Genomic DNA, 16,252 nt, shown 5'->3' with positions numbered 1-16,252 from the left:
CTGTCTATGCCTCTCATCATCTTATACACCTCTATTAAGTTGCTTCTCACCCTTCTTCGATCCAATGAGAAAAGCCCTAGCTCTCTCTCAACCTTTCTTCATAAGGCATGCCCTCCAGTCCAGATAACATCCTGGTAAATCTCCTCCGCACCCTCTTTAAAGCTTCCACATCTTTCCTATAATGAGGCGAACAGAATCAACTAAATATTCCAAGTGTGGTCTAACCAGGCCTCTATCGAGCTGCAGCATAAACTCGTGGCTCTTAAACTCAATCCCCCTGATAATAAAAGCCAACATGCCACATGCCTTCTTAACAAACCTATCAATTTATGTGGCAACTTTGAGGGATCTATGGACATAGCCCCAAAGATCCCTCTGTTCCTCCACAATGCCAATTATCCTGCTTTTAACCCTGTATTCTGCCTTTTTGATCTTCCAAAATGAATCACTTCACACCCTTCCAAGTTGAACTCCATCTGCCACTTATCAACCCAGTTCTGCATCATGTCAATGTCCCATTGCAATCTACAACAGCCCTCCACACTATCCACAACTCCACCAATCTTGGTGTCATCAGCAAACTTACAAACCCACCCTTTCACTTCCTCATCCAAGTCATATATAAAGATCAAAAAGAGCAGAGGTCCCAGAATAGATCCCTGTGAAACACCACTGGTCACCAAACTCCAGGATGAATACTTTCCATCCACTACCACCCTCTGTCTATTGGCCAGGCAATTCTGGATTCAGACAGCCAGATTTCCCTGTACCTCATGCCTCCTTACTTTCTGAATGAGCCTACCACGAGGAACCTTATCAAACGCCTTGCTAAAATCCATGAACACCACATTCACTGCTCTACTGTCATCAATGTGTTTTGTCACATCCTTAAAGAATTCAATAAGGCATGACCTGCCCCTCACAAAGCCATGCTGACTATCTCTAATCAAACTATGGTTTTCCAAGTAGTCATGAACCCTGGATGTAGGTTTGCTCACTGAGCTACAAGGTTCATTTCCAGATGTTTCGTTACCCTACTAGGTACATCTTCAGTGGGCCTCAGGCGAGGCAATACTGAAAATTTCTGCTTTCTATTTATATGTTTGGGTTTCTTTGGGTTGGTGATGTCATTTCCTGTGGTGATGTTATTTCCTGTGGCGAAGTTACTTCCACTAGTGACTTCCACTAGACCCACCCTCACGAATATCCTCTTATATGGATGAAGAAGGACACCATTCGACTGGGACAACACATCCATCCTAGGACAAGCCAAACAAAGACACGCATGAGAATTCCTAGAAGCATGGCATTCTAACTGGAACTCTATCAACAAATACATTGAGTTAGAACCCATCTACCACTCCCTGAGGAAAGGAACAGGAAGTGACTTCACCACAGGAAATAACATCACCACAGGAAATGACATCACCAACCCAAAGAAACCCAAACATATAAATAGCATGCATTTTCAGCATTGTTTCACCTGAGGCCCACTGAAGATGTTACTAGTAGGGTAAGGAAACGTCTGGAAATGAACCTTGCAGCTCAGTGAGCAAACTACATCCAAAACCTCAACCTGAGCTACAAATCTTCTCAAAATTCGCTTATCATGAAAGCTGTCTCGCAGAATCCTCTCCAATATTGTGCCCACCACTGATGTAAGACTGACTGGTCTATAATTCCTAGGATTATCCCTATTCTCTTTCTTGAACAAAGGGATAACATTTGCCACCCTCCAATCATCTGGCACTACTCTAGTGGACAATGAGGACACAAAGATCATTGCCAAATGCGCAACAATCTCTTCTCTAGCTTCCTGTAGTAGCCTAGGGTATATCCCGTCTGGCTCAGAAATTACTTGATGTAATTAAGGGTACAAACAGCAAGATCTGGAGGAGCTAAACTTTAAGAAACAAAATGGGGCTGAATAATTTCCTCCTATGCTGAAATTTCTGTGAAATAGTGAATGAAGAGTGAATGGAAGATGAAGAAGTTATTATATTTTGGAAGGTAAACTACAATAGCTTCTAGAAGGTAAACTACAATAGCTAAACTTTTACCAATATGGGTTAGGTTATAGTTAAGTCTGGACCAAATGTGTATCCCAAATATGTACAAGTGAGCAGTGACTTTATTGGGTATTGTATTGGTTCACAATGCGGCAGACCCAAATGGAAGGCCAACATCTAGAAAGCTTCACCAAACTGGTGGTTGTTGCTGAGGCTACAAGAAGATTAAGAAGACATCATAATTTTGAGGTACCTACTCAGTTGAGTTAGAAGTGGGTATTCTCTGCTTCAACCAGGCAGGGAAGCCTTTCTAGCTCCAGGCAGCAGGGCTGAAAGTGCATTTTTTTTTGCTGGTGACCCTCCCCACCTTCTTGGGCCATGGACCTTCCAATTTCTCTTTCTCTCTCTCCCTGTCTCTCTTTCCCCTCTCCTCCCAACTCTACCCCTACTCCACAAACACGTCCCATCTGGAAGTCACCTCCATGATAGTGGCTATCCATGATGTGATGGCCAGATGGGATCACTGAACCCCACCCCCCCACCAGCAAATTGGTCCTTAATTAGACATTTAATGGCCTAAATTGACAATGCTCTTATGGTCACCAAATGACTGAGTCACTGATATATCTGTATATAAAACAGCAGAGCAGGGGATTTTACAGGGAACTCCGCACAATACATCAATCCAGTAGCTGCCCCCATCCCTCCACATCTTACGCATTGCTCCAGAGTCATGCCCTTAATTTTTCCTTGTACTTTTCCATAATTATCCAAAATATACCACAGACTGAATACAATGCCCCCAAATAAATCTTCACTGAAATGTGCTCCATTTCATGGTGAACACCCTGGGCAACATTTTCTTTTTTGAGATCAAGTCTGGATACAGTCATAAAAGCAGGAGGTACTTTCTCTGGGTGAGTTGGATTTTCCTGTGTGGTTACATTCTTCTGAGCTCGTTGCATAGTGTGTGTGTAGTTAAAGTGCTAAATGTTATGCACAGACAGGCAAGAGGTTCTGAAATAAAGCAAAAACAATTGCAGATGCTGAAATATCTGAAACAAAAACAGAATTTGCTGGAGATGTTCAGCCAGTTGGACAGCCCATGTGGAGAGACATCAATGTTAATATGTTGGGTCCAATGACCCTTCTTCAGAACTGAAGTCCACCTTGACCTTCTGGGTTCCAATTTCCAGGAAATGCATTTAAAAGGCACCTGGACAGCACTTTGGCTCTATGTCACGCAACATTCATCAATCCCACCCGGCACTGGAGATGTCAGAAATCAGTGATACCTTCCTAAATGTTCTTATGCAGATCACCTAGTATAGAAGGAATGTACCATTTCCATGTAATGACAACAAGATGATATCATGAGTGACCAAGGCAGCCTGAACCAAGGTAGCCTCAGAAATCTTTGCCTGTAGGATGGTCAAAAGTGACCAGGCTGTAAGATTATGTGTGATCTGCTGCTCAATGGGAAGGTATATGTACTGCCGTCTACTCAATATATCATGACCCTCTAAAGGTTTGTTAGTATTGTAAAGCTTCTACTGCACAGAACTGTAACACATAAGATTGGGTACCAGGCATCTCCATGGTGCAATTAAAGTCTGTCACTTTACTGATGATCGAGAGTACATGTTGTTCTGCTAGAACCTAACAGTTGTGATCCTCTGCAACCTTGCACTATAGAAAATCACGCTATGAAAAATTGCACTATTGAAGATCGCGATAGAAAATTTCTTTACCCGTCCATTAGAAAGGTTGCAAAGTATTCAAACAAGGTTAACAATTCATCAGACGCGTTATAGTCAATTCGCGCTGACGAAACACGCATTATAGCAGAAAGACCTATAGACAGATGGGGCAATAATTGGCTGGGTCGGATTTGTCCTTCTTTTTATGTACAGTACATACCTGGGCAATTTTCCACATTGTTGGATAGCTGCCAGTGTTGTAGTTGCACTGGAATAGGTTGGCTAAGGGATTGGCAAGTTCTAGGGCACAAGTCTTTAGTACTACTGTCAGAATGTTGTCAGGGCCCAGTATCCATTGTCTCCAACTGTTTCTTGATATCACATGGAGTGAATTGAATTGGCTGAAGACTGATGTCTAAAATGCTGGGGACCACTGGGAGGAGGCTGAGATGCACTCAGCACTTCTAGCTGAATATTGCTGCAAATGCTTCAGCTTTATCTTTTGCACTGATGTGCTGGGCCCTTCCATCATTGAGGATACTTGTGGAGTTTCATCCTCTAGTGAGTAGTTTAACTGTCCACAACATTCATAATTGGATGTGAAGTCCTGTAGAGCTGGTTGATTGTGAGGTTGCTTAGTTCTGACTATCATTCGCAGTTTATTCTGTTTGGCATGCAAGTAGTCCTGTTTGGTAGCTTCACCAGGTTGACACCTCATTTTTAGATATGTCTGGTGCTGCTCCTGGCATGCACTCTCCATTTAACCAGGGTTGATCCCCTGGCTTGATGCTAATGGTTGAGTGGGGGATATACAAGTTTACAGATTCTGTTGGAATACAATTTTGCAGCTTTTGATGGCTCACAGCATCTCATAGATGCCCAGTCTCGAGTTGCTAGATCTGTTCGAAGTCTGTTCCATTTAGGTAATAGTGCCATACAACATGATGGAGGTTATTCTCAAAGTGAAGGCGGGATTTCATCTCCACAAGGACTATACAATTGTCACTCTTACTGATTCGCTCATGGACAGAAGCATGTGCAGCTGGCAGATTGGTAAGAATGAGTCATATATGTTTTTCCTTCTTGTTTGCTCCTTCATCACATGCTGCATACCCAGCCCACCAGCTATACTCTTTTGAACCTAACCAACTTGATCAGTAGTACTGCTGTCCAGCCACTCTTGGTGGTAGACATTGAAATCTCCCACCCAGAGTAGATTTTGTGTCCTTGCCATCCTTAGTGCTTCCTCCAACATGGAGGAGTACCGATTCAGCAGCCAAGGGAGGATGGTACATGGTAAAGGCAGGATGGCTTCATGCCCATATATAACCTGATTCATAGGGTACAGAATCAGTGTTGAGGACTTCCAGGCAACTGCGTCCCAACTGTTTATCGCCATCTCTGCTGGTGAGACAGGACACATTCAGAAGTGGTGATAGTGGTGAATGGGACATTGCTTTTGAAGTATAATTCTGTGAGTATGACTATGTCAGGTTGTTGCTTGACTATCCTGTGAGACAGAGCACGAGTAGGTACTGCAGATGCTGGGGAATAGAGTCAAGATTACAGCAGGTCAGGCAGCATCCGAGGAGCAGGAAAATTGACGTTTTGGGCAAAAGCCCTGCCTGACCTGCTGTGCTTTTTCAGCACCACGCTAATCTTGACTCTAATCTCCAGCATCTGCGGTACCCAGTTCCACACACTGATCTGGGAAAGGGTGAGGGGAGGGAAAATGAGGAAACTGGTGATCTGGAATAGACTCCTGACTACATTACAATCTTGGTTCAAATAAGAAGAGCTGAAATCCAGAAGTGAAATAAGAATGACAGCCCTCTGACTAATGCATCTAAGACTACGAGTAATTTGGCATGGCCAGTTCAGCTGACCTGCACATCTTTGGAGTGTGGGAGGAAACCGGAGCACCCGGAGGAAACCCACGCAGACACAGGGAGAATGTACAAACTCCATACAGACAGTCGCCTGAGGCTGGAATCGAACCTGGGTCCCTGGGGCTGTGAGGCAGCAATGCTAACCACTGAGCCACCGTGCCGTTTAAGGACATTGAAATCCAGGCCGAGCTTTAGAGCAAGGGTAATAAGCCGATGAGGAAGGATGTGTACAATGAAGTCACAGACATAGAAATGAGACAGGTGCAAATTGCAAGGGACCTAATTTTATCACCAATAAATAAACTTCACTGGATTTCAGCAGGATTCAGGCATGGTAGTCAAGCTAACAATCTTATAACCAAAATTTTGGTGCTGACATTACCACGGCAATTACCAACCAATAAAATCCCTCATTTTCAGACCTGTGTAAATATCTAACGGACATACAAGAGTAAATGAAACAGGAATGTTGTTGTCATAAAGCTCCATTGTTAACTCAGAAATTTTGTCGTGAGGTTACAGGGATAATGAGAAAGCTGTAGCAAGAAGCTAATTAGAATCTAAACAAGATAGCGATATTGAAGCATTGTTGAAAAATTGTGAAGTGTGCCTCAGATGAGGAAAAATCCAAGAAAGATTCCATTCATTTGATGCATAATCAAAATAAGTACATGTTAATTGTTTTGAATGGAAGAAGATTAACTTGGAGGATAAATGCCATGTGATGCCCAATACTCAACAGCGAAAACTTTTGAGGTTTTGAGAAGTAATTTGTGATTTATGCATTGTCGGAAGTATTGGTGTAAAAGTGGTCCACACTAACATCAAAAGAGTTTGAAATATTTCACAATATGAATGGAGTTGAACACACAAGAATACTACATCAACCATTGAACAGTGGTATAGATTGTGAAGAGATCTTTGTGGAAGTATTTGCTAGGTGAAAAACTAGGTAGTAATTGCCACATTTCCATTTGACATAAGTTAGCCAATTTTCTTACTGAAAAACAGGTTGTTCATTGTATAAGTCATGGTGTTTAAACAGACTCTTGAGACACGATTTAGGTTCCTAAAGCCTGACATCAACAGCAATATAAATGAAAAGCAAGACAAAGTAAAAATGTGTCAAGATACACCAGGCATGAAAATTATAAAGGTCAGTGCTGGTAAGGAAGTTATGGTATATAACCATAAGTAAAAGTAAATAATTGGATTTGTTGTACTGAGAAAATATGCATGCAGTGAAGAATGGAGAGAAAGAAAGACTCCACCAGTGTCTTGTAGATCAGTTGCTTGAAAGAGGAAATCTGACAAAAGGAGAGCAGAAGAAGGCTCTAATAACTTGAAGTGACAATCTAAGTGAAAGTGACATAGTAAGTTGAAATTTTGCCAGTATCACAGAATCCATTGGCAAAGAAAAGGGTTACAGAGTCTCAAAAAAGCCAAAAGCTCTGCATCTGAGTCTTACTCCAGGATTCGAAAGTCACTGAAGGTTAACTCATAGTACAGTGAAATAGGTTAATTGGCAACCTGTAAATCCTTTTTATACACCACAATAATAAAAGCAGGACTCACTCTTGGTAAGCCATATTTAATACAAAATAGTACCCAAACTATGATGATGGCTTCAGGCTAGCATCTGTTCCAGGAGGTATAGAAAACAGACATAAACACATGCTTTATCCACCTCATGCACATAAACACATAGGAAGTCTTCTAAGTATGAGTGACCATGTTCTGCAATCGCTCACCTCATTCTTAATTCTCCATTCACTGTTGCCAATCACTTCATATAAATACTGTGCATTGGAAGAAAGCAATAAATCTAGAGATTCTCACTTTTAATTTGTTTTCCTCCTACATTATTTTCCTATCTCATTTCCATGATGAGGCTTTGTTTGTCTTCAAAATTTACTGAAAACAGAGATATTAGGATGGAGATGTTGTTAATCTCTTCCTTTACTTTCATTAATCGTCAAAAATTATCTTTACACTACTTCTACATCACAGTACAAGCTCATAACACATTGACAGTAAAAATGCAATGAGTTACACAGCAACCATATTTTACCAAAGTCCATGTGCATGATATCACAACATGTCCATCAAATGTGCTCTCAATAAAGCTTCCATCATAGCATCCACACAAATGAACCATTTTCAAATTTTACAGATGGAGAACTTCACTCCAGTGAAATATTTATATGTTTTTCTCTTGAAATTTCTCTAACCAAATCAAAGAGTTTTGATCTATATAAGTAACAACAATTTCATCCATGTTGTCGCGGATGTAAATCTTAGAATGATCCTGAGCGAAAACAATTCACTGTCTTTTTTTTCAGTGAAACATATTTTTATGTTCATGTTGCTTTAAAAAGTAACTGACAGACCGTTTAATTCCCAGCTTATTATCTTGCAGTAAAAGAGCCCGCACACCAATGATGCTAGCATGAATTGCCAGTTTGTATGCATTTTCCTAATTGGGTTGACAGATGTCAGCACAGCTTTCAAGGTTTCAAAGGCACTTTGACACTCTTGTATCCATTCAAATTTTCTGCTTTTATCAAAGAGTTTGTTAAAGGTGCAAAGACAGTGATGAAGTTGTGATTAAATCTACTTATGATATCATAGCACAAAATTTCATCTTTCCTCTTAGAAACAGAAAAATCCAAAATAATCCATACCTCAACTCTTTTCATGTTACTTGGCCTTTTCCCACAATTTGGCTGAAATAAGTTACCTTTGCTTTGGCAAATTCATTCTTAGCCAGATTTATGACCAAATTTCCCTTATGTAGTTGATCAAACAGTTCAATCAAGTGGTGCAAATGTTCTTCCTAGGTTTAGCAACAATTAACCAAATCTCCTAAGTAAACAACAGTTACATAGTTCTTCAAAACTCTTGGTAAATTGTTGGAACAGAGGTAGTGCCTTTTTCATTCCAAATAGCATGACTGTGTACTCATAAAGCCCATTTGGTGTTACAAAAGCTCATATTTCTTTTGCTGTTATCAGTCAACAGAACTTGCCATTATCCTTCTAGCAAATTGTACATTGTGACAAGCCATATATGTCCAATTCATTCAATATCCAGTCTCAGAAAAGCATATGAGTCCTCTTTCATTAGCTTGTTGATGTTGTGCTTATACAGATTGCTTGTGACCCATCCAATTGAGGCACAATTATGAGAGGTAATCTCCAGCTGCTATGACTACCGCGATAATGTCATTGTTCATCATGAACTAAATCTGCTCCCTCACTTGAGCTAATCTTTCTGTATTGATGTTGCATGATGGTGTTTTATAGATAATACATCACTAACACGAACATCATGATTTCTACAACTTGATTTATAATTCAGTAATAGACGTCATAAGTCAATTTGGTAGTTTTCTGGAGGGTAAAACATGATGTTATCTAACATTTTATGTATCTGATTGTTGAAGGACCAACTCTTGATGTTTAATCTCTGGTTCATTCACCAACTGTTGAAACTTCCATTTTCACTCACTATTTCTTTCACTGCCGTAAGTACACTTTCCTGTTTTCATTACCTTTTCAAATTTTTAACTTGGCACACTTGCTGATCCACTCTTCTGTCTGGAATACTCACTTTATAGAATTTCTTATTGATTTGATAAGATCCAGTAAACCTTGCTTTTAATGGTTCCCCAGAGACAAGTAACAACATTAATACCTTGTCTTCTTTAACATTAAACTTTGGACTTTTTATCCGTTCTAGTTTTCATTGTCTTTAAACATGCTTCAAGTGCCTTTGAGCTAACAAATAATTTGGTCATCTTTTCTCTGAAATTCTAATGTAGATTGGAAGTATTGTCTCTGAACTTTAGTTTAACTTGTTTAGTTTAAATAATCCATTGTGTTCCTGTTGTAACATTTATGTTCCTTTTATCACCACTGGTTATCGTACCATCCTTGGTGAAGCAAATATTCGTGAGCTAGTGGGTCATTCACCAAAATAAATAAATTCCTTTAATAGGAATCTGTTTCATTACTCCCACTACAACTTCTCAATTTACTAAATCACTCTTTAATCCAACTCTATGACATGAAACTGACTTTCAATATACCTCAATTTAATATTTTCTCTGTCATTAACTCCTTTTGAATACAAATTCTATCAGCCAACTGACTTCTTCCATTGCTTCTATGTATCTTTATTGGTTTATCTCATTGATTTGAAGCAGAAGGTTTTACATCCCTGTTTGAGATAAAATATTTAGAATCTCCAGTGATTTGATTCTCCTTACCAATATTTTTTTAAAAATTTCATGATCATCCTGAGCCATCTGCTGCAACGCTAAACATTGGAGGTCCCCACACCAAAAGGATATCAGACGGAGTATTGACTATAAGTATATCTACATGACACAGACTAGTAGTACAATATACCAAACCGTTATCACCTTTCCAACGGCATTTGAACGTCCAAACGTCCTGGATAGCCTTGTTTTGGTCTTTGGTTGGTCCAGAATTTGTCTATGGATCCCTTCACTGAAAGCCTTTCAGGTGCCTTTGCCTCAAGATATTTTCCTACATCTTCAGTCTTCCTCCTGTAATATCATCAGATGTGCAAGTATGTATGGACAGGCCCCCCTTGACAGTGGAAAAGGTACTGGGAACATACAGCACCCGCATAAGGAATATAATCAAATAAAGTGGATTGGGTTTTGTCACTGGTACAACTATGCCTAAAAGAGTAGCATTTTCTACTTTGTTCTTCCAAAACTATTACATACTTGTTAATGACTGGAACTGTGTCACAAATCTCACAATAGGGTCACTGATATAAGAAATTGAAAAATGCCTCTACTGTCTACATAATATTAGATAACTATTTGGTTTCAAAATTTCAAGTTTGTTAGAAAACTTTAATTATTCTTTATTGAAATTTCTATTTCCCTTTGTATCATTCTTATCCTTCATTCAATTCTCCCACTTCTTATAAACTCACCAATTATCTCTGAGAATAAAATACCATCTAAAATTTATGTACCACAAATGAAAGCTATAATAGCCATGCAATCAGTAAAACAGATTTTCCTGCTTCATCCAAACATTTGTATTCAGGTTGACATAGATACAGGCTCCCTAATAATTTAAAAAAAGACTTTTAATACAATTCCTAAACAAATAGAACTTCTGAAATTTGTCCACTTTTTTTTTAAAAATTAAGAAAATAAATTAATGTGAGAAAGTACTTCAAACTGAAGAAGAGTTCAGTATATCGGAATTAACAGTACCACACCCTGGTAAATTAGGCTTGCTACAGATGCTGAGACTGTAAAGTCCAAATTAAGCACACAGTCCAGGCAAAAATATTGAGACTAAATCCAGGCTTTTATGAGAGATTGATGTTTTTAATTAAAATCTTTAAATGAATATAATGAACATCTAAAAATTAATTACATAATACATTTATTATAGTAAAATATGTAACTTTTATTTAGTTACAGCCCTTATTTTGGACATTAAAAAAATTCAGTTATTGAGAAATCTGATGCAGTAAGAATAGTATCTGCTGTGACCCTTTATGCAAACACCATGTTAAATTCATAATATACACAACAGACATGCTTCAAAGCTTATGAGAGCTCCATCTGCAGGAACAATATTGAAAACTGGATTTTGAAAATCTCCATCAAATATGGTCTCAGCCGTCTTATCTCTGAGAGCAGTCCCAATGTCTTCTATGTTTTGTCATCAGTAAAGATTCTCATTTCTGGAATCATTTTTGGAAACCAACTCTAGACTCTCGCCAATGCATTCATATCTTTCCTATAATGTTGCAAACAAAACTGTACACAAACTCTAGCTTAGGTCTAACAAACATCTTTTATAAGTATATCGTCACCTCTTTGTTCTTGTACTCTATGCCAGTGGTGACTCATGGGATGTAGGTGTCACTGGCTGGGCTAGCAGTTATTGCCTATTCCTAGTTGTCTGAGCCATCCACTGTGATGCAAGACCATTGGAGGTCCCCACACTGAAAAGAAATTAAAGGGAATATTGACTGTGAGTGTATCTACATGACACTGACTTACAGTTCAATAAACCAATCCAACATCACCCATTCAAGGGTAATTGGGTTATAGGAAATAAATACTGGCCTCAGTAGTGTTGCCCACAACTCTTGTTAGTCAATGTCAGGGAATTAGTAAAGCTAAGGACACTACATGCTTTATCAACTGCTCTCTCCACCTGTCCCACCACCTTCAATGATCTATGCACATACATACCAAGATTCCTCTACTTCTGCACCCCCTTTTGAATTTTGGTGTATTTTTATATCATCCTTCAATGTTCTTCCAATCGAAGAGCAGCACCTCTCACTTCTCTGCATTGGACATCATCTGCCACTTGTCTGCCCACTCCACAATGTCCTTCCCATTGTAAATTTGATTCTGGAATCAAGTTGGGCACTCAGCAACAGTGACATTACCAACCAAGGTATTCAGATTGTCTTCTTTGAAACAATTACAATCTCTCTTCAAATTATGTGCAACTGTCTCTTCTTCCGTCCATCCCTCCCAACCCAACCTTCCCAGTTATACTCCAAGTTGCACAGTAATGCTTAATTTTTAATGTAAATTTAGAGAGTATTATAAAGCAGCATTCAAATAGAGAAGTTCAGATGATATTACAAACTATGACTAAGAAGCAAAGCATCATCTGAAACTGGTTATCTTTCAATCTTCAAGTAATTTGAGAGTTCAATGTGATGGTGATTTTTTTCAGTCAAGTGTCATTCCAGCTGTCAGGGCTCTCAGTCTTGATCTAAAAAAATGAGGAACAATCATTCTGGGCTATAAATGTGGATGACAATATAGGACGCATGGTTAGTAAGTTTGTGGATGACAGCAAATTTGGTGGTACAGTGGGCAGTGAGAAGGATGTCTCAGAATACAAAGAGATCTTGATCAATTGGGTCAATGGGCTCAGGATTGGCAGATGGAGTTTAATTTAGAGAAAAGAGAGATATTGCGTTTTGGTAAAATAAACAAAACTTTGACTTGTAAAATTAAAGGTCGGACCCTGGGTGAGCATTGTTAAACAGAGAGACCTTGGGCTTCAAGTTACAATTCTTTGAAATTTGCATCACTAGTAAACAGGGTGGTTAAGAAGGTGCTTAGCCTTTATTGCTCATATCTTTGAATACAGGAGGTGGGATGTCATGTTGAGGTTGTACAGGGTGTTAATGAAGTCTCTTCTGGAGAACTGTGTGCAGTTCTGGTCATCCTGCCACTGGAAGGATATTATTAAATTGGAGAGGGTTCAGAAAAGATTTACCAAAATGTTGCTGGGAATGAAGGGTTTGAATAATAAAAATAGGCTGGAACTTTTTTCACTGGATGTAGGAGGTTGAGGATGACCTTAAAGAGGTTTATAAAATCATGAGGATCATATATAAGGTGAATATTAAGAGTCTTTTCCCCCGGATGGGAAAGTTCAACAATAGAGGGCATATTGTTAAGGTGAGAGGAGAAAGTTTTAAAAAGGACACGAGGGCAACTTCTTTTACACAGAGAGTGGAGTTTGTGTGTGGAATGAACTGCCAGAGGAAATTGTGGATGCAGCGACAGTTACAACATTTAAAAGACATTTGAATAAGTACATGAATAGGAAAGGTTTGAAGGGATAAGGGCCAAATGCAGGCAAACGGGACTTGTTTATGTGGGAACATGGTTGGCATAGACTCATTGGGCCAAAGGGACTGTTTCCATGCTCTGTGACTCTATTAACTCTGTTTCTCCCTCCACAAATGCTGCATTTCTCTCTTTATTTCTATTATCCACAGTATTTTGCTTTTATAAAGCTAAGTACATTGAAGTATTCTCACTGCCAGAACTCAGGAAGTAAAATGCCATGATCGTTCTTCATTTTCTCCAGGCAAAATAAATGATTGGGAGACTCACATGGGAGTAAGGTACAAGTTGACAAATCATTGGCAGGCTTTAAGTAAAAAATGTATTATTCTTATATAATTTGAATCCCAAAATATTGAAGCAGATTTTCAGGGCCAAAGCAGTTTTTCACTGGCTGGGTTTCTTAGGAAAGCTGGCTCTAGATACTGTAAAGACCACCGAGGGCAGAAACTCCACCTCGCAACATTACATTGCTGCCAAGCAAGCAACGTAACTGCCTTCCATCTAGAAGGATAGTCAATTGAGTCAGACCATACGCATTCAGTGAAGCAGGATAAAAATACTTAGTGCTGTCAGCACTAGTTTGCCTCCCCTCCCAGCCTTTGTCCCTTCGAAAACTTTGACCTCAGAAGAGCCATCAGCACATGTTCAGCTGGTGTGGTGTTATAACAGAAGAATGAATCACATAATGTAGATTAATTCAGGCTTAGGAATGACTGTCAGCAGTAAGCATCATCACCAGGTCCATTTTCACATGCGTGGCAGTCATCTTTATGTTCATGTGAATTATTCCATTTCCAAATAGCAATTATGAAGTTAGTGTAACATTAAAATGCAATTACACCTTTCTTTGGCAAAGTTAACTCTATCATGGTTTTTTTAACTATGAAACAAATAGTGGAAAAGGACGAGGTAATATCAGTCCGGTGACTTCAACATGCACCCCAGAGAGAACAGCAGAATTACTGCTAGCAGCTTCTGGATTTCTGCATCAACATGTCCATATGGACTTCAGAAGTTAATATCAGGTTCAGAAGAGTGATTATGGCAAATATTTGCCAGTTGCACCATTGTCACTAGGCTGATGAATTTCCTGATAACGTAATTCAAAATAACAGCATTAGTGCAGTGAAATGCCAATTTTTGGTGAAAAAAAATTGAAGAAATTTGGGTGCAGGGATTACTATTGCCTTTCTGAAGTCATTCTCAAATTCCCTCGATAGTTCGTAGAATTTTTCATTTAACCCAATTTTCTAATCAATACTTTGTAGCATTTCACTGAGATCTTAATCAAAACCCTCTGCTGCTCATTAACGTAGCTCTGTTCAGAAAAACTGCAACTCTTGCAAATTCTTAAGCGTGTGCAAAGTCTGAAAGTGGTGTAAATTTACATCAAGTCTTATAGAAGCTATATTTTAATGTGGTGCAATGTTATTTGAAGTGATTTTTAAAAATCTTTCTCCTTACCAGGTCTGGTAATATATATACACTAGCCATGCTAGAATACTCTCCATTTCCCTCAATGAGTTCAGCTACAATAACACTCAAGGAACTCAGTTTCAATCAAAACATTGAAGCCCACTGATTGACACAGTGTAATATTTTTAACATTCACATTCTCTCCTTTAATGGCAGCACCTGTGCCATCTACAGGATGTGCTGCAACCAAAACTGCCAAAGCAATAATTTATTGCCACTGACAAGATTATGGTGATTTTACTCGTGGTTGATTGCAGAAATCTCCAGGATTTTGAAGCAATAATTAAGAATGGTATTACTAACAACTGTGAAAATTTCAAGTCCATATTACAAATAATGTCTAATTAGCATATAATTAATGACAAGCATTGTTGATCTCACTATTCTTTTTACAGCAAAATCTAATCCATCATATATTATAGCTGAAAATGTGTTGCTGGTTAAAGCGCAGCAGGTCAGGCAGCATGCAAGGAACAGGAAATTCGACATTTCGGGCATAAGCCCTTCATCAGGAAGTATTATAGCTTTATCATATTTTTATATAACTAATACCTTAGATATTGCTATGGCTGGTTATAACATTTTGTAAATTTCTACTTTGGATATAGAAACAGTCTGACTGAAGATTGGGATACAGCCAGATTGTAATCACACACCTTTAATATGCTGCCCGAGCTGAAATGTCACTTTTTAAAAAAAACCTTAAGTTATCTTAAGAACGTGACAAAAGAAGTCCTGGGATTTACATATTAAGGACCCAAAACCTACAACCCATTCTAAAAAAATGAAAGACTTTAACTGCAATCTAGGTTTGCTCAATATCTTGTTTCAGTTACATGACACTGTTATCTTTTGCTGTAAATTCTGTGTCTTATGATCCTGTTCCACAACTCCAAATGCAGGAGCAGCAATCCTAAAGCTAAAGCTTTCAAATAATCCTATTGGAGTAACAACCTAATGTGATTGCTAACTTTGTCCACCCAGTCCAACACAAACACCAGCACCTCCACATCATGACTACCTTCAGAGATTGACTGACCTCATTTTTAATTTATTCTTTTCCAATGTTTCTTGGAGGCGTGGCCATAGAAAACAAGCCTTTTAAAAACCGTTACTACGCAGGCGCATTTGGCTGGATAAAGCAGGGAGACCGTTATTGCGCAAGTGTAGTTGTCTGACAAACGAAAACCGTGTCTGCGCAGGCGCAGGCGCAGTTGCAGGAATAGGGGAGAAGGGCAACCGCTACGCATGCGCATTTTACCGGGGTCCGTCACCAGCGATCGTCACTGCGCAGGCGTTCTGGCCTGGACAAAAGAAAGCGTATTCAGGAGGACGATAGCTCTTACTGAGCAGGCGCACTTCTGCTCACACCCGGATGCCAAATAAAACCGCGAGATTGTGTGTTAGCCTTCCTCTTTACGTCATCAGCTAAGATGGTAGGTAATGTGGAAGCTGGCGGTCTGACTTTAATACAATTAGAATCCGATGGAATCGGGTATCAGAAGTGAC

At 39.1% G+C, this 16,252-nt stretch overlaps 1 protein-coding gene across 3 annotated transcripts in view; it reads left to right on the top strand.

Annotated features, from left to right (window-relative positions):
• Window positions 1-16,252, top strand: part of rpl27a (ribosomal protein L27a) — a 369,147-nt gene that overhangs the window by 345,830 nt on the left and 7,065 nt on the right. Inside the window, exon 1 of one of the 3 annotated variants that reach the window (XM_060838929.1) lies at window positions 16,149-16,179. The exons of the other annotated variants lie outside the window; for them this stretch is intronic. Within the exon in view, the coding sequence (XP_060694912.1) occupies window positions 16,177-16,179 (3 nt within the window). The 5' untranslated portion in view covers window positions 16,149-16,176. Of the gene's footprint in view, window positions 1-16,148; window positions 16,180-16,252 lie in introns of those variants that run through there. 3 annotated transcript variants of the gene reach the window in all.

This window comes from Hemiscyllium ocellatum, chromosome 18, assembly GCF_020745735.1.
Source record: "Hemiscyllium ocellatum isolate sHemOce1 chromosome 18, sHemOce1.pat.X.cur, whole genome shotgun sequence".
In the NCBI taxonomy this organism is placed as follows: domain Eukaryota; kingdom Metazoa; phylum Chordata; class Chondrichthyes; order Orectolobiformes; family Hemiscylliidae; genus Hemiscyllium; species Hemiscyllium ocellatum.
The sequence above is the reverse complement of the archived record's forward strand: the minus strand, read 5'-3'. Positions and strand labels throughout refer to the sequence as shown.